The following is a 24,453-nucleotide window of genomic DNA, read 5'->3' as shown; positions in this document are numbered from 1 at the left end:
TCTCTGTTCATTTAGTGCTGCTAGTATGTATCTGTGTTTCATGCTGACTACTTGAAATTGGAGAACCTATTAGGAGTGGACTCACTCCTGGAGAAGATTGATTTTGCCTCTCTGAGAAGCCATTCATTGCTTATGCATGCTTTACAGTTGGAAATTGTACTGGTTTGGAAAAGTGGCAGTGGTAGGTCCTCCTCTAAGGTTTATGACATTACCAGCCACGAGGAATTGATTAGATTTACAGAGGCAGGCATAATTTCCTTCCTGTTGAGCAGGCATTAAGTTCAATTAGACAGATACTGTTAGCCCAAGATGCAAGTGCTAATATTACACCACTGAGGATATCTTGCTCTGCTGGCCATCGTTGTGGTTCATTGGCTTTATATTTAGGCAGGACTGTTGAGACCCTTTCTCCCCATAGCTTACATAGCACATCCCAGGGCTATGAGACTCGGCTTTCAGAAAGAGAACTTTTCCTCCTCTTGCTTTAATATCCGAAGTGTCAAGAAGTTTAAAAAGATATATAGTGTACACTTACATTGCTGTATCTTGCTTGAGATGGTTAGCATCTCTTTCTGATGAAGAGATAGGCAATGAGGATTGGGAAAAGCTGTGACTTCCTCTCTTTCATCCATTCATAAGTGAACTGGAACTTTTCTAATTCTAGTGCTATTTGGCTGAGTCATGAAAAATACTTGCTGCATATGTATTTAACATTCTCTGCCAATATATATTTTAAAGAAAAATTTGAAAATTATTAGGAACAAGTTGAGTAGATACAATATTTGTTTTCTAATAGATTTTTGTAACTATAAGCACAACAAAACAAAAACAGACGGCCTGCCTACCATCTTTTCTTAACAGTGGGGTTTAGATGAGTATTTTCCATAAATGAAGCAATACAGCTATTACCTAATAATTTACCATTTATCTTGATTCATGTTTTTTAAACCTATATTTTACAAAATAAAAGTTCAAATATATAAAAGACATTCCAGGGCAACTGGGTAAATGGCTTTTCCAAATATTTCTTAAAATTTTAATGCCTATCTTGTATACAGATAAAAAATGTAATTGCAACACTATATATTTTAATAAACTAATTTGCTGGTTACTAAGAAGTTCTAAAGATTCAAGTTATTTTTATAATTAAATTTCATCTACCTGGAGGAAACTATTGATTGAATGTTTATTGTAATTATTATTGCTTGAATGGCCTAATTTTTCTGTGTGTTGCAGTCAATTAGCCAATATATTTTCATGAAACTCTCTTAAGAAATACTGCTTGTTTAATACCTTTGCTCTTGCACAACATCAGTAATTTCATTTTCCTTTGGGGCATACAGCTGTTCCCAGCCTACTCAGAGCCATGTCAGGGCATAAAATCATCTTGACAGAAAGCTCTAAATTATAAATAGTCACACAATGACATTCAGCTTGGGCGGTGCATTTATAAAAGGAGTTATTAAGCAAAATGTCATTCCAACCCATTACTAGAATTAGAATGCTTTACATTTTTGCTGCCATTTTTTTGGTAGTGAGGTAGTATTTGTAAATGTGAGCATTGAAATGAAATGTACAAATAGGAAGTCACAGCAAAGCTATCAGGAAGTGGTTTCTAGAGTTTTCTTCCATCACTAATGTTTAATTCATACCTTTTTCTCAAGAAGACTACTCACAATTTAGGGTTAATATTTTCAGAAGGCAAAAGTACAATAAATTTGCTTTCGACACTTTAATTGGCTTTTATTTGTAGTTATAGCTTCTGGCAATTCCTCACAATTTAAATACAAGTGCACTTCTGATTTGCTGCACCAAGGAGCTTGGCCTTCTAGCAGCAGAGAGCTGAAGAGTGCAGAAACAGAGAGCAGGATGAGCAGGATGGGGCTTTTCATCTTGAAACACTTTCCTTATAAAGTATAGAGCAGACTTCCTTATTGTGTCAACTAAAACTGGCCTGTTAGAAACTTGTCTCTCAGCTTGCTTTCTCCAGAGTCACCTAACAGCTTCAGTTTAGCACTGTTATCTTCGAGCTTTAGCATGAGATACTCCAGTATCGTTAGGTCTGCTGGGCCCAATACAGAAACTTAGTCTAAGCAAACATCCTGCTATATATTTATTTACCAACTCTATGGTCCTGACAATTTTCCACACATATAGTACCATAAATACTCAATATGTGATTAAACAGAAAAACCAAAACTTGATTTCATTTAATTTAGTATTAGCAACTTCAGTACATTGGGTATTTAATAGATATTGTGTATTCTTTCTTGTTGTAAAAGTTAGTTAAATGTTACTTGATTCTATCACCTTATTACACATCTATTTTATAAGTCCTATGGAAATTATATGAAAATCTACTTTTAACCCAAGGAAGGTACTTTTCCTTGAACAAAATTATTTACCTTTTAAAAAAATTAACATTTCAGTAGCTCGTTGTTATAAATCATCTTGTATTTTATAAAGCTTATAAAACCTGGATAGTTTGCACATGAAAGAAGGTAAAACAGTGTAAACAGGGAAATCAGGTATGATAACATCTTGTTTATAGTTATCACATGAGAAAATTTAGAGTTTTGCAGATTTGAGGTTGGTATTATAAAAGGTTAGATAATAGTAACATCTAACCCTGTGGCTATGCATGCATATGCTTACATGTATGCGTGTGATGATTCATTTCATTTAAGCCCTTAGCCATAACTTAGTCATCCTATTTGTTTACCATGTCCTATTCAGTGGGTCAAAAAGTACCTGAGTGTAGATTCTATTTTATTCTTCTACGTTGGTTTTGATCACATTTCTCCTTTGATCACAGTCCTTTCTGAATAGATGTATTTTCTTACCAGGTTTTTCCAGCTTAGCAACATTGATTTCTCCTTCAGACATGCCTTGAAACAGCATCATAAGTTTATTCTTTCCATTCTCAATTTCTGTCTTTTCAAAGTGATTTCTGTCAAAGGTTCAATGTTCTGAGTTCTCTTGGCTACTTAATCACTTTAGCCACTTAGCTTTGAAAGTGCCTGGTGAGAAAGAAAGAATGTTGTTCTGGCAGATGTAGGTCATTTCAGTTGATTTGTCAGTTTCTCATTCCTCACTCATAGAATGCTCAAAAATGATGGAAAAATACAGTATTTTAGTTGTTTTCTGCAAAAGCTTTAACTTAATGGTAATTTTAAGATACTGTTGCTTCTGATACTTATTTAGATTCATGACTGGCAAAATGTGTGTGTGTGTGTGTGTGTGTGTGTCTGTGTGTGTGTTGATAATTAGCCAGAAAGGAACACAAATCCTGTTAACCTTAACTTTTTATCAGATATTACTATCCTCTATCATGTGCTAGGCACAGTGCTTGTCATTGAAGACATCAATTAAAAGACAAAGACATTTGATGGAGAGATTAAGATGTTACCAGTGAAGATACTTTTTTAAGACTAAGTATGGTGTTGTGTGGCTATAATCCCAGCATTCAGGAGACAGAAGCAGGAAGATTGTAGGAAGGTAGAAGCCAGCCTGCTTAGCAGAGTTTATTCCAGTTAAGTCAAGATTATATAATGAGACCTCGTGTTAATCTCTTAACACCACTTCCTTAAGAAAAAAAAAATACTGTTAGTGAGTTGTTATGAAAATGTGTGTTTGAAGGAACATCTTATGTTTTTAAAGCTATGTTTTTTCTTATAATTATCTTTTCTATCTTTTCATAATGATGTAATTGTATATTTCTAGAAGCTTAGTGGGGCATGGTAGACTCAACATTAGATTAGTTTCTTTAGTTACTCTTCAGTGGTGCTTTCACTGTGGACTTGTATTGACTACTGGAGTAATTCATCATCATTATCAGAAATCATCTTAATACCAATTATATATGACAAGGTTTCCAACTTTGAATAATAATCACACCATTGTTGACTATTTCAATATTGTGTAAATGCATCAAAACTAATTAAATGTAAACTCCATACTTTTAACTCTGATGACCACAGTGAAACTAATACATGTAAATTATAATAATTAAAATATGTATTTGCCACTGAAGGCCTAAAATCAGCCGTAGGCCTAAAATCAGCAATAGGCCTGTCATACATGTATGCTAACACCAAGTCTTGGATCTCTGTGGATAAACACTGAAACAGATGGCTATAAGCTATTGTAAACAGGCAGCTTTTGTGGAAATTTACAAGCCTGAGTAGTCATAGATCTTGTAAATAGGTAGCTTTGGCAGATAATACCAACTTAGATAAGGACAAGTGAATCAGAGGCAGAGTCATAGCGACCTGTCCCCTGAACCCTAACCCAGCCAATACCCTGTTCTGAAAGATATCTGTATTCCCCCTGAACACCCACACTCCAGTGTCATCCCCTTCCCCACATCCTGGCTTTCTGTGTTTATAACCCCTGTGTGAATGAGTATAAATTACAATTTAAAAAAATAAATAAATTATATTTAAAAAAATAAAATAAATAAAATAAAATATGTATTTGCCATATTCATTTCATATTATGAATAGCTTCCAGAAACTAAATTGTTGAACTTGATTGTTATAGTTGTATGGGTAATTTCTTTAGTTTGATTGCTTGTTTGTATATGCCAAGGCATATTTATGAGGCTGTATATCTTCAGATGGCTCAGTTTTCTCCAAACACTTTTCCAGTCAACTTCAAAAACTTTGTGTATAGTCTGATTGTGGACAATGTAACCTCATCTTTATACAATATTTATTTATCTCTTTATGTTGTTTTCAAATTAAGAACTATTTGTTTCTAAATATAATAATTTAATGAATGTTGTCACCACCATTGTATAACAATAATTTGTTATGAATGAGCAGTTAGATTACCAGAACATTCTATTAAGACTTTTAAACTATTGTAGAAAACACTGACATAAATAACTCAAGGTAATACAAAGAATAGTTCTGCTCCACTTTGAGAAATGCGATGAGAAATTTAATGCCTGCATATAAAGAGGCAATTTATATATGGCATTGACAAGTAAAAATGGCCAACAGTTATTACAGCATTAATCACTCAATCACTGTATGAATATAAATGAATATAGTTAAAAATAATGATCAAATTAATTATTGAATAATTCACTCTTATTTTGTGAAATAACTTAAGCATTTAATATAATTATAACAAAATTATATTAAATTCTTTGTGATAATTTTGAATATTCTCAATTCTTTATATAAGATAGGAAAGGTAATGTTTTATTACATGATGTAAGTACACAGGAGTTAAGAACAGTACAAACGTGGGCAGTAGTTAGCACAGAGACTCATAACTGCTCACGGTGCTGAGACTGTGTCACATATCTCTAACATATCTCTAAATGGGACATTAATATGCCCTACCAGCTCAAGGTTTAAGAAATATTATGGAAGAGAGAGCAGAAAAAAAGTAAGAGTAGCTGAAGAAGAATTGTTAGAAATTCTATTTTCAGGAAATGATGGGTCATTTCATTCATGAATTAAAGCAGTGGAGGTTACCTGCTCAAGGATCTGTAAAAAATCAAAATCCAGCACTGCTTAGGAGGACCTCAGTTGGTCCCACACCTAGTTGATCTGTATGTAGTCGATGCTAGAAGAGAATCAGGGTTTTTGTTTGTTTGGTTGGTTGGTTTATTTTCTTTTTCTTTCTTTTTTTTTTTTTTGAGGTATGTATGGCCACTGGTAAATTTTCCAGAATGCTTGGATGGCCCATACTTACTTGAGTTCTCCCAGTAAAATTATTTTGACTGGGTTGGTTATTAAGAAGAATAGAAAAGTTTGCTGGGAGATTGTTCAGTGGATAAGAGGTTTTATTGCTCTTCCAGAAGACCTGGATTTGATTCCCCTAGCCCACATGAAAATTCACAACCATTTTAAAAGTCTTGTTTCAGAGGATTTCATGTCTTCTTCTGTCCTCTGCAGACTCCTGAATACATGTGGTGCACATAAACTAACTAGCTAGCTACTTAGCTGGCTAACAGACACACACTCATATGCATAAAAATAATGAATTAAAAAGAAGACTGTGAAGTTGGAAGAGGAGTATGTTAGATAAGGAGTTGGAAGAGGAGAGTGGATATGATCAATGTAGATTGTATACATGATTGAAATTCTCAAATAAATAGAAATATACTTTAAAATGGCAAAAGGAAAAACTGTAAAGTTTTGAAATCATTCCTCTGAAAAACTATATATAGTTTATGTTATTTTATGAAGATAATAGAATTGTATTAAACTCAGGATAATGATAGTGGCCATGGTTAATGCTATTAATTACTGAGTAAGAAATTGAGGGAAGTGAATTTGTCTTTTTGAAGGAATTATCATTTTACAAAATTGCAAAGATTTGTGGTATATGCAACAAGAGGATATCCCCAAGTACTGCAGCCTTCCCTGGCTAGATGTGAGGAAAAAACTTGTGTTTCTCGAGTGTCCTTTACTAATTTATAAGATAAACCAATTGTTTGGATAGGGGCCACCAAAAACAAACCACCAAACAATCTCCAAAGTGTTAAAGGGTATAACACAGCAGAAGGCTATAGAGTGATGTTGCTAGAAGTCTGCTTCCAGACAGTTGGCATTGGCTCCAGAGTGCTGAGGAAATGCACTGTGGTAATAACATGTGTTGCTACATTTGTTGATAAATATTGGTTATTTGATTAGGAAGGAATAAATGAAACTAAGGGCTTTTGATTTTGTAACAGAAATACACAAATCTGTTTTTATTCCTTAGTATGGCCATCTCTAGGAAAAGACATGAATTTCTGTTATTCTCAGTTTAAATCCTTCAGAGGCCTCACTAGTGCTTATGAAACTCTTATGAATGTTCCCTTTGTGGGGCAAATGGGATACCAGAACACTGAACAATGCGTGTCTAGTATTTGAGAGAACTTCAGTAATTTCCTAACCTAGCCGACCTCTAATTAGATGAATCTGGGCACAGCTTTGGGATAAGTAGGTATTTTTAACCTCTCGCGCATTCTACGATGGCACTTTGAGGACTCAAGTTAAGGAACAAGTTAGAAGACTAGAAAACTCAGATTTAATACAAACAATTGTGTTCAGTTCTTGGACCTTGACTCCATGATAATCTCCTGCAGTTCATTGGGGTTTGTAGTGTGTAGGACTATTGAATACACACTGATAGATACACATAGAGTATTAGTGATTTAAGTAATAGAGAAATAATACTTCAAGCTGTATTTCAAGATTTTGTTTGTTTTTTTTAATTGAATTCCAGAAACAATTTGTAAAGAGCATGAATATTTCAGGTTTTCTTTTTCAAACCTGAGTCATAGATGCTGTATTTCAAGCCAAGTTAAGGTTTGATTATTCTACACTTCATGGCTCTTTAAAATTCTAGTTGCTATAACAACTTTGATATTTCTTTATTATTTTTAGCACGTCAGTTGCCATAACAATAAGATATATCAAAAAATAGCAATTTTTTTGTAATGGAAAACTTCCTTTCAATTAAAAATGAGGTTAAATGAACATTTCTTTCCTTTAATCTTAACCTGTTATTTAAATGTGATGTTCATACATCTGTGTCCAGACAATTCTGTAGACTTTTATTTCAAGAGATGTTATATGGCTAACCTTTCCCACTATGATTTTACTGTACAAAATTTGAAGGAAAATACCATTTCATTTCCTTTTTCTGAGCTAATATTAATTCTGTTATGATTTCATTAAAAAATTGTACTAAATAATTTAATTTTCAGATGAACTATTCCATAAAATAAGGAAACCTCTTAGGCGATTTATGAAAGCCTGGCCTTTTGTCCTATGTTATTTGAAATGCCCTTCCAGTGTTTTAGTCAGACTAATGATTGCGCCATTTCACTTACCCAGAAATAAGTGGCAGTCAAGGACTAAACTGTGATACTGAGAGGAGTACTTTTAAGTAGTCTTTGAGAAACAGTTGTCATAAGCTTTGTGTTCAGGTACTATACCAAAGACGAAGTAGAAGATATTGTTCTATGTTACACATAGAAAGTCAAAATGATGTGAGATGTGTATTAATTTTAGTACCTAGTCACTTGTAAAATTAAACAGTTCTATCTCTGTATCCCCTGTTTTCCCTGCTGTCTTTAACACACACACACCACAGTGGCAAAGGGTATGATTATGTCAGAGGACAGTGTTCTGATTGATGCTAACAGTGTTCTGATTGACGATCACTCCCTGTTAGGCAGATATTAAATAAGCATTCATTGTAGGCATGTGAAATCACCGGTTCTTGGTTATTTTGGTTGTGCTTTACACAAAGCTTAAGTGTATTATGTCATTATTTTTGCCATGTATACCTGTACCCGATTCACACACTTTACGTACAGAATGTTGTTATCCTTCTTGAATGTTCTTTTATTTACACAAATCTTGAATTTGTGTGAAGGCCTGTGAACACATACACTTGCACACACATGTTACCGTGTGTGTGCGTAAGCATACTATTGATCCAGCTACTTTTTTTTTTTTTTTACTTTATCTGCATTTATTTTATGCTGAATTTATTCCCATGCCATGAGCTTCTGTTTCTTCAGTTTCTTCTGGGATATCTTTTTCTTCTGTGCAACCTCCAATTCTGGCTTTGGAACAATCTGTTCCTTCTCAGTGAGGATCATCTCAATGTGGCAGGGGGAGCTCATGTATGGGTTAATCCGGCCGTGAGCTCTGTAAATTCGTCGGCACATCTTAGGTGCCTTGTTCACCTGGATGTGTTCAATGACTAGAGTATCTACGTCTAAACCCCTAAGTTCAGCATTACTCTCTGCGTTTTTAAGCATGTGCAGCAAAAATTCTGCACTCTTTTTTTTTTCCCCCCACTGCTTGTTTTCTTTTTTCTTTTTTTTTTTTGAACATGAAATGCTTTTTTATAGCATGTTTTACAAGGGGAGGGGGTAAGAGGGTCCAGGTGGTGGAAAAGTACAAAATTTTGGCCACCGTGTCTGTGTCCAGCCCCATTGTTTGGCCTGGGCGCACCTACCAACTCCACCATTATACCGACGGAATGGCACACATTGTTTTTTTAAAGTGAAATCCTTCAGGTACTTGGTAGCTTTGCAGATGTGCATGCCCTTGATGGCCTCGGCAGTTTCCCGGGTGTTCTTAAAGTGAACGCGAAGGTTTGAACCTCGTGATTTACAAGACTTTGTGGGATTTTCTGGGTCAAGAGAGTAGCGAACCATCTTGACGAGTCACCTTTCGCCGCTTACAGGAAGAGCCACTTTTTTTATAGTTCATCAAAAATTCATTTTTTTATGTTTAGAACTTTGTGTAATGTGTGTTTTTTGAGGCATGACTTTCCTCTTAGTGTGTAGGTTCATCCATGGGTTGTTTTTTGTTGTTGTTGTTGTTTTTAATTTTTTCTTGTTACTCTAAGCAGCAGGCCACAGTAAGTACATATCACAGTTTCTTCAAGGACATACCTGTTGATAGATGTGTATGTTGTTTCTAGTTTGGACACTCTAGTTTTGTACATGCTACCAGGAACATTTTTTTGCAAGGCTTGATATCTTATAGTTATTTTGTGTGTGTGTGTGTGTTTGCATGTCTTTTGGATTGAGAGGATAGGTCATAGTGTAGATTTATTTAATACCACAAGGATTTTTGCCACTGTTTCTAAGTTTTGGCCATTTTATACCACCACCACCACCAGTCTGTAAAAATTTCAGTTGTTTTACAATCTTATCAAAAAATTTTATTGCCAGTCTCATAATTTTGGCCATGGTAGTAAGTACATTGGTAACTTATTATTGTTAGATTTTTGCCTTTAATGACTTGAACTAAGCACCTTTGACTCCCCATCCATCCCTAAATGTTGTATGTACTCATGGTACCATGTGGTGCTTCGAGTCATGTATAGTTATTTTGTAGTCTGATCCAACCCCCCTCCCCCGTGTGTGTGTGTGTGTGTGTGTGTGTGTGCGTGTGTGTGCATGTAAAATAAGGAAAACTCTTAGATATGAGATTGAAGAGAGCTTGGCATTTTTCTCCTATGTTATTTTCAAATGCACTTCCAATGTTTTAGTATGTCTTGAAACTAGGTTGTGCCAGACTTCCAAGTTTGTTTTTTATTTTCTTTTAGAAGATTGTTTTACAGTAGTTATCTTAAATTCTTTGTGTTTACATATAGGTTTTATAATATGCAGTTTTTACAGATAAACCTGCCTAGATTTTAATATGAGTATCCAATAGATAAAACTGGTGAGAATCTGTTTTTTCTTTTAATGATAGCATGTCTTCAAAAACATAATGATAGTATATCCCAGCATTTCCTTAAACCTTTAACTTTATCTTGGTGACACTCTGTAGTTCTCAGAGTAGAGACATTATTCTGATTTTATTAGCTATATCATTGTATTCTACTGTATGAGCCTAATGTAAATGGTTTATTGTTTTATTATTTTAATTTAATGTTTACTACATGTATATAGCAGTGAAGTACCTCATATTTTTACAAAGTGTTCTCATTCCCTTATGTTTTAATGGGTATAGAGTAGTTGTTTTAATATTTCTTGCAAATACAGTTAGACCTTTCGTGAATGACTTCATTGTCTCACTTATTGTATCGACTAAGACGTGCAATAATGGTGCATGGAAGTAATATGGATTCACATGCTTGTGTAGTCCCATTCTGAAGGAGGAATCAATTTTCACAATATTTCATTGTGAAATACTCTACAAATATATGTCTTTATCAGGTTGAGAAGACTCGCTATATGGTGTCCATAAGTAAAATTTTGTTATTTCTACTTAATTAAATATTTAATTTTTGATTCACAAAAAAGCAACGGTAAGAAAATAAACTTGTGCTGTGCTGTTAGAGCTCATTACTCAGTAGATCATTCTGTGCATTACTTCAGGGCGTTTGCTTTCCAGCAATGAGCTCAAGTGACCCCAGTGTTGTCTTGAATTGTACATTACAAGGTAATTGAAACTGCATTTAATAGCAGTTGGCATTCTTAAAATCAACCATTGCTGTTTGCTAAAACTCAAGTTTTTAAAGCATTTTAACTATTGATATAGAATTAGATATAGGTAAACTTGTAAATTACTAACATTTCATATATTCAAATATATGAAGAGATCAACTTTTTTCATTGTAATTTGATCATATTTTCTGACTTCTTCCTGGATGTCTTTATTATACAAGGGATTCTCAGTGGTTTTGTTTATTTTAACCTCATAGAAACTGAATTTTTTTGTCCTCATAGATTGTACTGGTTGCTTCCATATGTATTATATAAAGACTGTGGTAAAATGTGTTTGTTATACCCCTATTCTGTGCTCAGTGGTATTTAGTTGGCACTTTAGATGTGATAGTGAACAAAGCAAGTATTTGCTCCCCCATGAGGCTTCAACTTGCTCAAGAAGACAAATCAATGAAATAATTACAAACGATGGAAAGTGTAGGATTTGTTATGGTGCTCTATGGGAACTCAGAGAAGCTTTCCCAGGGGAAGGAGTTATTGGAAAGATTGCCTCTGAATTGAATGAGAGAAAGAAGGTAGCACATTGAGCAACTATTGTAAGTACTCTGAGGCTGCAGGCAGCACAGTGGACCTAGGCTTATAGTGGTGAGGTGTGGAGAGTTTGTCTAACCTAAATAACCCAGAAGGAAAATGAGACTAGGCAGTTAAATGGTGACAAGATTTTATATGACCTTTTATGAAATACAGAATAAAACAGAGATTTGCAATATTAGTACCGCTCATATGGTTCTTTTGTGTCATCATCTGTTATTTATTCTACTTGGCATTAAGAGCTAATATCTTTGCCCTTACTGTTACATTTCTCTTGCTGTGATAAGACATGATGACCAAGGAAACATACAGAAGAAAGGGTTTTGGAAAGACTTTAGTTTCAGAGGTTCAGTCTATGACCATCATGGTAGGGAGCATGGCAGCAGGCAGGCAGACGTGGTAATGTATCAGTAGCTGAGAGTTTACATCTTGATCTACAAGTACAGGGTAAGAAGGCTAAATGGGAGTTGAGTTAGGCTTTTGAAACATCGAAGTCTGGCCCCAGTGACACACCTCTTTCAACAAGGCCATACCTCCTAATCATTCCTAAATAGTTACACCAATTATGGACCCAGTATTGAAATATGGAGCCTATGGAGATGATTCTGATTCCAATTATGACACTCTGCTGTCGAGGACATAGTTTGGGTGTTTAAATAATGAAATAATAACATATAATATATAATATATATTATAGTCTAAGCTAAAAAATTACATGCTTCTGGTGTTTCTTTTAATAAATTATAGCTTTTGCTTTTAGGAAGTCATTATAAAGTAAGACTAAAGACATCTCTGAGAGTTTTTGCAGTTAGCACTCGTCAATTGAAAGAGAGGGAAGTTATCATCATTAGTTGCTAATGATGATAAAAAGGATGGCAGTGACACCCAGACCATAAGATGGGAAGAGTGACTCTTTAACTCCTAAGAAAGTGTAGTGTATGTGTGATGAGCTGTGGAAGTATAAGTTACTGATCCTTGGTTATTGAAGCTGCACACTGTCAGTTGCTTCCTACAACTACCAGAAAAACTAATAAAGCAAGCCAAGGGCCAGAAGAGTCACTTAATACTAAGGAAACCTTGCCTTATTGGAACTTCTAACAATTTTTTGTTTTTGTTTTTGTTTTTTGTTAGTGGAAGGAAGGGTGGAGGCTTAAATTCTGTTTCCCATTGTGATCTTATATACTGGAAACCCATGCAACCATGGGTTGCTTACTATACTTTTAGATTAAAATCCTCTTGGGTATTATATTTGAAAATATGTGAAACTAGAGCAATTTAGTGCTTGGGTTCCTCTACATGAGGTAGGTTTTTATATGTGTGTATTTCCTTACAATTCTCTTAATTTTAGGAAAAATTAATAACTTTTAAAATATGTATATATTTGAATGATTTAAATTTGGTAATTTAATTTCTAAAGTTGTTTTCTAGTAAAGCTTAACATTTTACTTTTCTTAGTATGGAATAGATAGATGACATGTCTACATTCACAGATACTTAGCGAATATTATTTTCTTTTGAATATTATAATGTTTAAGAATATTCTTATATCACTTTATTTAAATGATATTATCTGTCTAAGTACATTGTTTCCCTGTAAATTAATACTTTGTAACCTTTGCATTACTCATAAATACTTACTTTTCAAAACTAAACATATTCATTGTAAGATTTACTATTCTAACTTGTCTGATAAATATTTCAGTTGAGATGTGTACTATCTTTCTGTATTTCATTCCACCCATGAAGATTTTAAAAATAACACAGTCTTCCAGAAAAACAGCTCAACATGGGAGACAGAATAGGCTTTCTATGCTTTCTAAACCATTTTTATAAAACCTCAAGAGATCTTTCTAACATATTTTTGGAATGGCTACATTAGTAGAAAGAAGAGGATGTGATTTAGTGATACAGTATTAGAAATGACAATTTCGACCATTTCTAGTCTCAGTGTCTTAACTCTGTTGTTGGAGTCAAGCTATGCTTCCTTCTCTAGTTCCCTCTTTGTCCGTTTGTGGAGCAGTTACTGTACTTGTTGCATAGAGATTCACTCTTTTAAAATGTATTATATGTATTAATTTATTAAATGGGGAAGAGAAGGAAGGAGGGGTAAGAAAAAGGAGGAGGAGAGGTAGGGGGAAAGGAAGAAGGGAGGGAAGGAGGGAGGAAGAGGGTGCTCTAGAGCTTCCATGGGCATATTTGTGCTAGAGTGTACATGTGGATTTTGGTGGAAAACCTGTGGGAGTCTATTCTGTTCTTCCACAGTGTCATGGGTGGGATCAGATGTGGGTTGTCAGAGTTGTTGGTGACAAGTAACTTTTACCTGCTGAGCCATCTCAGGCTTGAGATTTAAGAATTTTATAGAGACAAAAGTGTAAAAGCCCATAGTTAAACTTTTGGCATATAGGGCATGTTTTTAACAAGCATTGCCTTCCATTTGTATTTTTATTTTCCTGATTTGTTTTAATCCTATAACATTGTAAAATTTGTTTGGTAGTTTTTTTTTTAATGTATTGAACTATGAGAAATAGGTTTAAAATGAATGGATGATTGCATGTAGTATGTAAACCTAAATCAAAATGTTTTAGTATACATAAAATACTTGAGCAAATATTTATTTTGCTTCAACTAACTTATATATATGTAATTCAAGCACTATGGGATGGATTTCGTTAGTGCTGACATGTTTAGTGTAGTAAGATACACATAGACTAAGTGTTCCTGTTTATTCTGATGTTCCCTGTCTTCTGAGATCATATTTGACCCAGGTATTTCTTCAGACAGGTTTCACTGTCATGGTCCAGTCCTGGTGTTTTGTTGTTCAGGTCAGTGTGCTAAGCTCAGCACATTCATGTGGGTGTGGCAGATACTGAAGAGACAATTAGCTGACTTTGAATTTCTAATAAAAATATGACTTTGTTTTATAGTGAAAAAACAGTAGTTATATCATTAGTTCATGGAGACGTGAATGATTTTTATTAATTTATGGTTTTTTCTACCAAAGAGTATTACATTACTGCTGACTTTTTAGTGAAATAGTACCTTGTGGTAATTTCTCTACAAGGTTTAAAGGTATATGCCAGTTTTGTTTCCCTAGTACTATGCATAAGAAATAATTTCTGCAAATGCTTTAAGGAAAATGCCTCCAGAAGTCCTTAAATACCATTTACATATTATGAGGATTGGTCAGTTTCATTGTCTTCTTTTGTCAATCTTGATCTGAGATCGCAGAGTAAGTCTATAAGCCTGCATGTGCCTGGCAACTGTTACCTAGTGACAGTTTCAGCTGCAGTAGCCATTGGCTGTGCTGTTGATTGGGGCAGGAGGACCGAGTCACCTTTCTGATGGTGAGTTCTTCTCCATCAGCTCAGGATGATGATGATGAGGAGGAGCAGACGCTGGCTCAGGTGGAGGCAGCAAGACTGAGAAACTGTAAAGAATCTCCCGGCAGCTTCCCGATAGCTGCATCACAGTAAATCGGACTTGTGAATCAAGCAGCCCAGCCTCGCAGCTGATCAGAGTGAATGTACATGAGAAGCATCACCTTATTCCTGTAACAAGAGAACTATTTTCTGATAAGTGAAACTCTGCATGTCCAAGGAGGAATATCCCGTGGCTGACATAAAAGGACTTGCCTGAATGATGTGTTGCTGCATGAGAAAATAACTTTGAGAAGAATGCTTTCTGTTAAGCTGCTACATTGTTCCTGAAGGAAATGTTTTCATTTCTAGTGCATGCTATTTCTTCAAAAGCTGTGACAACAAAGAGTGGCAAGAGACTCCCTGAATTGCTTATACTTGGGAAAAAGACTTTGGCAAATGTTAACACAGTGCCAGAATGACCTTGGAAGCCTTTTGGATGGATTCTGCCCTGCCACAATCGCAGTATGTCAAAGTCCAGGATTTAAATCCGTCTTGATGTTTTGAGGTATTTTAAAACAGGACTATTTCCCAAACTACCTGATGGCCCTGCTTTAATTGTGCTTTTGTTTAAAATAGAGTATAGAAACAGACAAGGCATTTTCTTAACATATGGCTGTTAATAACTGCAAATATAATAAACAAGGTAATTTTCCACTTTCAAATATTTAGTTGAAGTAATGATTGAATGTGTTAGTCATCTAATGGAAATAAGAAAGGTCTAACAAATTGAAATATGAAGCTGACTAGAAAGACTGAAGTAACATACCAGCAGTATCTCTAGTGAAGTGTGCTCAGTGTACAGTGAGGATTCCAGGATGATCGGAATTTTATCTATATTTATGAGACTTGGGCATTGTTGCAAATGTGAGGAATTACTTCAACCTGTATGCTTTATTATGCTTTTTTTTATAAGGAAATATCATATCAAATAATGAAAGTTATTTTTAGTTATAGATGCTGAAGTTAATACCAAAGATTTTATTTTGAAATAAAAGAGATATAAATTACAGTGCTGTTAGCAGCACCAGCAACTGGCTGGTATAAAGCTGTTTTCATATAAATGTTTAAAGAACGAAAACAGAACTAGGACTTCAGAAGTCTTCCCTAATTTTTTGGTCTTAGGTGTTACCATACTGCTTCATTGTGTAATTCCCTTTTATTACACAATGAAATTCCCTTTTATTCTCATAAGCATTATATGGAAGTCTGGAGTCTCACTTTTACTGCCAGTGTACCTCACTGTGTCCATACAAATGAGCCGTTTGGAACTAGACTGGACAGAATTGTTGTTCTTACTTTTTAAAAAAATGTAAGAGAAATGGCTCCTAAAGTTTTCCCATCAGCATCAGATGTGAACCTCTGAGGCCAAGGACACTTTGTCATATGAACTCTTTCTTGCCTTTCCATCTAAAACTAGGGTCTTAATTATTTAAATTCTAAAATATGAGTGGATTTTCATCTTAGCTCATCACAGTTGAAGCAGGAGACCTCAGACAATTTAGGATTGTTTCTTTCATTTTTATTCTAATTGATTTCTAAGAAACTCTCTCTTAAGAGAAACATTTCTTCCCCTGATCTTTTTTATTTTTACAAATTTAATTTTTCATAGTACTAGCTAATAAATGTATTTTCTGTAGAAGTGCCTGAATCTGCAAAAGTGTCTTTGCAAGCACCGGAGGGAGCTAACCAGAGACCTCTTTTCACCTTTCTAGCTCTCCCTCCTCCCTTATCCCCAAAGCTGAGATGTGTCACTGGTGAACTAAGGCTGATGAAGAGACCTGAGCACACTGTGGGATGCTCAGCTGTAATACAGGCACTGGCACTTTCTGCTGAAGCATGTTCTGAGACACTGACTTGCAGAGTTTAACAGATGCTGGCCTGGGCACCTGCTTGTTGGAGCCAAAGCTACAAATTACCTTAATTTCAAGCCATGAATGAATCCAGGTGGACTGAATGGAGGATTCTGAACATGAGCAGTAACACTGTGAATGTGTCTGAGCATCACTCCTGCCCGCTTGGATTTGGTCACTACAGTGTGGAGGATGTCTGCATCTTTGAGACAGTTGTCATTGTCTTGCTGACATTTCTGATCATCTCTGGGAATTTAACAGTCATCTTTGTCTTTCACTGTGCTCCGCTGTTACACCATTATACTACCAGCTACTTCATACAGACGATGGCATATGCTGACCTCCTCGTTGGAGTTACCTGCTTGGTTCCTACTCTGTCCCTTCTTCATTACTCTACAGGTGTCCATGAGTCATTGACTTGCCAGGTGTTTGGATATATTATTTCAGTTCTAAAAAGTGTTTCTATGGCATGTCTTGCTTGCATCAGTGTGGATCGATATCTTGCAATAACCAAGCCTCTTTCCTACAATCAACTCGTCACTCCTTGTCGCCTGAGAATTTGCATTATTATAATTTGGATTTACTCCTGTCTAATTTTCTTGCCTTCCTTTTTTGGCTGGGGCAAACCTGGTTATCATGGTGACATTTTTGAATGGTGTGCCACATCTTGGCTTACCAGTGCCTATTTTACTTGCTTTATTGTTTGTTTACTTTATGCTCCTGCTGCCTTGGTTGTCTGCTTCACTTACTTTCACATTTTCAAAATTTGCCGGCAGCACACCAAAGAGATAAATGACCGGAGAGCCCGATTCCCTAGCCGTGAGGTAGATGCCTCTAGGGAAGCAGGACACAGCCCTGACCGTCGCTATGCCATGGTTTTATTTAGGATAACTAGCGTGTTTTACATGCTATGGCTTCCATATATTATTTACTTTCTTCTAGAAAGTTCTCGTGTCTTGGACAATCCAACACTGTCCTTCTTAACCACCTGGCTTGCTATAAGCAATAGTTTTTGTAACTGTGTAATATACAGCCTCTCCAACAGTGTTTTCCGCCTTGGCCTCCGAAGGCTTTCTGAAACAATGTGCACATCTTGTGTGTGTGTGAAGGATCAGGAAACACGAGATCCCAAACCTAGGAGACGGGCAAATTCCTGCTCCATTTGAAGAGAACTACATCGTAAATCAAATGTAATGTGACAGTGGTTTGGATTGTATTCTTGATTCACTTGGAAAAATGCCCTAGGGAAATATTTATGTGAATAGTTGACCATGAAGTGAAGAATAAGATTAAAGATCTTTTTTATTTCATTTTGTGCAAGGCAAAAAAAGGGGAAAGGATGTATGAAGAATAATCTCATAAGAGAATTACAGCTTGTGAATAAATGTTCAGTGTTTGATCCTCATCACTGATGATAGAAGAGGAACTTCAGATCTACAAAACAGGAGCAAACCCCTTGGTGTCTTTTCTGTGCCCTCTCTGCCTGCGTGTCTTTTACTTAGTCTTATTCTGTGTTCTTACTCCTTATACTTGTGGGAGTTACTATTTGCTAAATTTCCCTTTATGAGACATGCTTGTACATAGATGTGGCCAAGTGTTGCCTTGCCATCAGAGCATTGAGACATGTCAGTCTATATAAGTTGTGTTGCCTTTAGAGAGGATGCACAGTGTTACATTTTGTTATTTGTCATACAACCCCTGTGCCTATGTTCTTGTCATCTTCTCTATAGCACAGATTTCTACTACAAACAGAAAGAAGCAGTATCTTTTTCTTCTGTATAAAAGGCCATTTGGTTTCCTCTCCCTTTTCTCAGCACCTGCTATTGCTTTTTCAGTTTGTCTTCAATCCTGCGGGACACATTCTAGAAGTGTCTTAGCTGAATCCTCTATATAATGCAGTCAAGATGGTAAACAAGTTATTTTTCAAGCAAAGCAATCTAGCAGCTAGGAGGTTGTATTCAATACTTCAGTGGATTTTGAAAACATTTCTACCAGATTTCTTTGAAGTTAGTTCGTGTGTCTGAAGTGAAGTCCTTTTGGCTATAGTGAAGATTCTTTTTTTTTTTTTTTAATTTTTCTCTATAAAGCCCACAGTAATACTAATGCAGATACAGATTACTCACCAGTACTAATGTTTTACTCTTTGTGCTACCCAGAATGACCTTTAGAAAAGCCTGACACTGCACTGACAGCCTAGGTCTGCTGCAGTTCACTGTCATGTCCTCTACTCATTTCTGTTGTGTGTATTTGCATATTCTATAGTTTTTACAAAAGATATAAGTTATATTACATGATCTGTGCCTAATGTTTTCTTAGCACAATTCATATATCAATGTTGTTTAAGGTGTCAACATTGGAAAACATATATATGGACTAACTTTAAAATGAAAATACTTTTATGTCATTGTTATTCAAATATTTATAATAGATGAAGCTGCATTCTTAGTGTTGCTGGGAATGTAGTATACTTATAAAGAGCAGTTTAGATATGTCAGTATTTTGTTTTATAATGGTCTGTTTTCAAATGCAAAGATGAACTTATTTTTAGTGTGCTACCTAAGGGTTGGGGGTTTAGGTTCAGCTGTAGTAAAGTGGATGTGAGCAGAACAGTTTATGTTCTTACCCTAAATTCTTGACTGGAAGAGGCTTGAACATTTCTACCATATTGCAGAGGATTTTTCTTCCTAGCACTTCAGACTTTTGTGCTTTATGAAAAGTATTTAATGATGTGTGCCTGTGACTCTGACACAGAATCCAACCATGTCTGCACACTGGTGTTTTGACTTCAGAAGTCTGTTAAAGAAATGTTGTCACTTTATTAAGGTTGTTCTGAACCCCTGTATATTTTTAAATATGTAAGAAAGGTTTAAAATAAAGAATAAAATAGTATTCTATATATCAAAACTAGATTTTGTTTCAGTTTACTGAAACAGCAGAAATAAGAGTTACTTGGAAAATCAGAATCAAATTGTTCTGTACTTCGTAGACGAGGGTTGTGTAGAAGATTGTTTCCTAACCCTGTTTGCCAGTGATTTCATAGATGAATTGAGGTGTACCATTTTAAACAGTATTTATATTTCTTCAAATAAGATAAATAAATTCTTCAATACTATTCGTATTATTCAGGAACCGATTTTTGTTTTGTTTAATTTAACCTTAGAGGGGCTGGAAAGGTGGCTCAGTGATTGAGAACACTTATTAGCACTTTCACAGAGACTTGAGTTCCATTCTCAGTACCCTGTGGGGCAGTTACATGTGTAACTGCAGCTCCGGAATTGCTGATATCCTCTGCAGGCCTCTGTAGGCGCCCACACTCATCTGCACACACCTCCATACAGATATACACATATATACATCATAAAAGATGTTCATGGGCGTTTACAGTCAGGACAAGGATCTGGAGCTGTTCCCTCTCGTGAATTTTCCTCATAATGTTAAATGGTTTTCTGCCAGGTCCAACAGTAAGTTTTATGTGGATTATAACATTTAATCCTCTCTATAGCCCTTGCTCACGTTACAGTTATTTCTAGTCTAGAGCTGAGGAAAAGTGATTCACTCGGGATCACTCAACCAATTACAGAACCTTCTGCACACTTCTCTGGTGGCTTTGCCTGTGACTGATGCAGTGCACCACAGAGTTGTCTGTACCTTAGCTGAATAATGGACTGCACTGCAGTTCAAACAAGCCTCCAGGCCTGTGCATCTCTCACTTTGCTTTTTCTTCAAAAATTTTCTGGGCATCATTTATGTTTTCAATGCTGTCTTTGCCTCAGTTTTTTTCCCCATGGAGTATCATTTTCTTTGATCTTGTACACTTCTTTTATTAAAACCTCAACCTGTTAAGCCCAACCTTACCAGCATATTTTGTAATCAAATTGAACCTCTGCTATTTCCTTGATTTTTGATCATTTGTGGTAGATTTTTCTTGAATAGCTTTTTCAAAGCTCTTTGAACTTTTCTTTTTTTAAAAAAAAATGAGACAGAAACCCTTTGAAGGGGAAAAGTGAAAAATAAAGACTTTTAACCTTTAATAAAGAAGATGCAACCTTGTAGCCGACATCCTGGTCCACTGGCTCCTAAAATATTTTTGCTCCCTCTTCTGAGATGTCCCCTGAGTCTCCCTTGTATGGGTTGTGTTGTAAGTGGATCAGTTGGAAGCACCCCACAGGCAGTTGTTCTGTGTGCTTTGACTAGTTATGGCAACATCCATCTGCAGCAAAAAGAAACTTTCTGATGAGGTGTGAGAGCTGCATTTATTTATGGATATAAGGGTCGGAGAGGGTTTGGGGTGGAATGGGAGTAGGAATATGATTAAAATATGGTGTAGGAAATTCTCAAAGAGTTTCAAAAATAATTTTTAAAAACAAACAAACAAACAAACCCCTTTATCATAGTGTGAAAGACACTGAGTGAAGAACATTCTGGACTCTGGGCAATTTACTTCGTTTTGGTATATTTTAATACCATAATAAGATGGTAATTTGAGACTGTTCTAATCTTTAAGAATGGGTAGCACATGTTTCCTATCATGGTATTGTATTTTGTAGTACTTTACTGGTTTGGTCATTAGTGGGAGTCAGAAATTATGCTGTATTCTAGTATCCACAGATTCTTGGTTCTATAGCTATAAAATAATGAAGGGCTTCAGACCCCACTAATGTATCCCCATTAATGTATGCAGCCCTACGGTCTTGAATTGATACTGAATGTTTCAAGACCTCAGTTTTCTCACTGACAAAATCAGATACTGGTTCCTTCAGTTAGAAAATGTATAGATGGTTCTCAGCATGGCTTCTTCATATAGGATATTCAGAATGTTTAAGCTGTTATTTGACTAACTTTCTGCTACCATATTATTAACACAAAACTCTTAACTATAAAATTCTAGCTGAAAGAGAATCCATTCATAATTAGGCTTTTCTCAGATTACATCTTTTCCTGTTCACAGGTGTTTCAAACCCAGATTTTGGATTGGACTTTGATGTTTTTAATTACATAAATGTCCACAACATCTGAAGACATGGTTCCCAGGAATAGTTATTTGTGATTAAAGATATCCCACAAGCTGTTGTTAAGATATTCAGACATGAGTCAGAGATTGCCTTCTTATTTCCATGTATTAAATAATGTTTAAAACATTGTTTTTTTTCAGCAAGGTTAAAATAGTAAGTAGGGATTGTCTTATTTTTCTTTGCAATATGAATTCTTTCATTTATTAAAATGGAATTTGAACTATTTTGTCACACATATTTTTCAATTATTAGTTAGCTGATTTAGTCTTCAGATACCATCAATTATATGTTTTAAAATATATGAGATTGTTAGCTTAAAGGATTTTTCTCAGAGCTTCTCCATTCTCTAATCATTAGGTCTGAGAAAGATGCACCTGTGTAATAAGCAGATAAAAAGAATAAGCCATGGAGAGTATGACAGTGTGACTTCTGAGCACAGTGTCACCTACATTCAAGTAGCACTGTTAATGGGCACAGTGGCTTACACTGCTGGACCAATGCTGGATAGCTCTGTATTTTCCTGTGAGTGCTTTTCTTCTCTGGATAAAGCTGTTTCAGAGCTAGGGATGTAGTTCAATTGGTAGAATGTTTGCCTAGCATGCACAGAGCCCTGAATTCAAATTCATAGGAAAGCATAAACCAGAGTGGTAGTATTTATAAATACTTGTAAACTTTAGTTATCTTCTGGGCATTTTGTGGATGTAATGCATTTAAATACATGCTGGCAGAACAGCTGTACACATGAAATCTAAAAAATTTCAAAAAGTTATGAGTTTATTTTATGATTAAGAAAAATTATGTAACTACTGAGGAAAACAATAACTTTAATGGAAAGTAGGTTCCATTTTAGTATTTTCCAAAATTTTATCCAGTGCTAATTTTGCTTCATAATTTTAAATATTCTTATTTTAAATAGTAGAAATGGTTATAAATATTAAGGTGTTAGGGTGTGTGGTTCTTTGCTAGTCTTCTGTTGTTTCTTTTGTACAGTGAGGAATTACTTTATGACCAAAGAAAGAAAATTTTTTTTCTTTTTTTTTAAATTTTTTTATGGATGTTTTATTTACATTTCATATGTTGTCCCCATACCCCATCCCCCACCCACCCAGGAACCGCCATCCCCTCACCCCTTCTCCTTCTTCTCTGTGGATGTAACTCCTATCTACCCCCCCCACTCCCACCTCCCCACCCTCAAAATTCCCACCTCCTGGGGCGTCCAGCCTTCATGAGGTCAAGGATCTCTTCTTCCACCTATGCCCAGCAGGGGCACTCTTATGTATTCAGCTGAAGCCCTGGATCCCTCCCTAAGTGCTCCCAGGCTGGTGGTTTAGACCCTGGGAGCTGTGGTTGTTGGTATTGTTGCTCTCCTCATGGTGCCGCAAATCCTTTCAGCTCCTTCAGTCTTCACTCTAACTCCTCCATTGAGAACCCCATGATCAGTTCAATGGCTAGTTGTGAGCATCTGCCTCTGAATATGTCAGACTCTTCAAGACCTCTGAGGAGACATCCATATCAGGCTCTTATCAGCATGCACTTCCTGACTTCCACATCAGCATCTACCTTTGGTGACTGCACATGGGATGGATACTCAGGTAGAATGGTCTTCAGATGGCCTCTCCTTCAGTTTCTGTCCCTCACTTTGTCTCCATATTTGCTCCCTTGAGTATTTTGTTGCTCCTTCTAAGAAGGACCGAATCACCCCCACTTGGTCTTCCTTCTTTATGAGCTTCATGTGGCCTGTGAGTTGCATCTTGGGCATTTCAAGGTTCTGGGCTAATATCCAATAATCAGTGAGTGAATAACATGTGTGTTCTTTTGTGATTGGCTTACCTCACTCAGGATGATAATTTCTAGTTCCATCCATTTACCTAGAAACCTCTCGAATTCATTGTTTTTAATAGCTGGGTAATACTCCATTGTGTAAATATACCACATTGTTTGAATCCATTCCTCAGTTGAAAGACATCTGGGTTCTTTCCAGCTCCTGGCTATTATAAATAAGGCTGCTATGAACATAGTTGAGCATATGTCCTTGTTATATGTTTGAGCATCTTCTGGGTATGTGCCTAGGAGTGGTATAGCTGGATCCTCAGGTAATGCTATGTCCAATTTTCTGAGGAACCGCCAGACTGATTTCCAGAGTGGTTGCACCATCTTGCAGTCCCACCAACAATGGAGGAGTGTTCCTCTTTCTCCACACCCTTGCCAGCATCTACTGTCACCTGAGTTTTTGATCTTAGCCATTCTGACTGGTGTGAGATGAAATCTAAGGGTTGTTTTGATTTGCATTTCCCTGACGACTAAGGATACCGAACAGTTCTTTAGGTGCTTCTTGGCCATTCGAGTTTCTTCAGTTGAAAATTCTTTGTTAAGCTCTATGCCCCATTTTTTAATAGGGTAATTTGGTTGTCTGGAGTCTAATTTCTTGAGTTCTTTGTATATATTGGATATTAGCCCTCTATCAGATGAAGGATTGGTAAAGATCTTTTCCCAATTTGTTGGTTGTCGTTTTGTCCTATTGACAGTGTCCTTTGCCTTACAGAAACTTTGCAATTTTATGAAGTCCCATTTGTCAATTCTTGATCTTAGAGCATATGCCATTGGAGTTCTGTTCAGGAACTTTTCCCCTGTGCCCAAGTATTCGAGGCTCTTCC

At 35.9% G+C, this 24,453-nt stretch overlaps 3 protein-coding genes across 7 annotated transcripts in view; 2 read left to right on the top strand and 1 right to left on the bottom strand.

The window, feature by feature from the left end:
* The window catches only part of Rabgap1l (RAB GTPase activating protein 1 like), a 567,726-nt gene that overhangs the window by 192,478 nt on the left and 350,795 nt on the right, over positions 1 to 24,453 (top strand). The window lies entirely within an intron of this gene.
* LOC114613259 (60S ribosomal protein L17-like) lies at positions 8,504 to 9,197 on the bottom strand. Its single transcript, XM_028758504.1, has 2 exons — positions 8,931 to 9,197; positions 8,504 to 8,807 (listed from the first exon to the last, which is right to left on the bottom strand). The coding sequence occupies exons 1-2, from the start codon at positions 9,179 to 9,181 to the stop codon at positions 8,504 to 8,506; spliced, it is 555 nt and encodes a 184-aa protein (XP_028614337.1). The 5' UTR covers positions 9,182 to 9,197.
* Positions 14,900 to 19,899, top strand: Gpr52 (G protein-coupled receptor 52). Of its 2 annotated transcripts, none has more exons than XM_028758496.1 (2): positions 14,900 to 15,442; positions 16,650 to 19,899. In XM_028758496.1, the coding sequence occupies exon 2, from the start codon at positions 16,868 to 16,870 to the stop codon at positions 17,951 to 17,953; it is 1,086 nt and encodes a 361-aa protein (XP_028614329.1). In that variant the 5' UTR covers positions 14,900 to 15,442; positions 16,650 to 16,867; the 3' UTR covers positions 17,954 to 19,899. The 2 variants fall into 2 exon arrangements, with proteins under 2 accessions (XP_028614329.1, XP_028614332.1); XM_028758499.1 differs by having other exon boundaries at positions 14,900 to 15,580.

The sequence above is a fragment of the Grammomys surdaster genome, unplaced genomic scaffold (assembly GCF_004785775.1).
Source record: "Grammomys surdaster isolate TR1022 unplaced genomic scaffold, NIH_TR_1.0 130, whole genome shotgun sequence".
NCBI lineage: Eukaryota > Metazoa > Chordata > Mammalia > Rodentia > Muridae > Grammomys > Grammomys surdaster.
The sequence above is the reverse complement of the archived record's forward strand: the minus strand, read 5'-3'. Positions and strand labels throughout refer to the sequence as shown.

What these genes read in the sequence shown, in the direction of transcription:
- LOC114613259 (XM_028758504.1), bottom strand. Translation starts at nt 9,181, where the DNA reads ATGGTTCGCTACTCTCTTGACCCAGAAAATCCCACAAAGTCTTGTAAA. An exon ending in TGGACACAGACACGGTGGCC is followed by an intron (nt 8,808 to 8,930) that starts AAAATTTTGTAC and finishes GTGGGGGGAAAA; the next exon opens with AAAAAAGAGTGCAGAATTTT.
- Gpr52 (XM_028758496.1), top strand. Translation starts at nt 16,868, where the DNA reads ATGAATGAATCCAGGTGGACTGAATGGAGGATTCTGAACATGAGCAGT.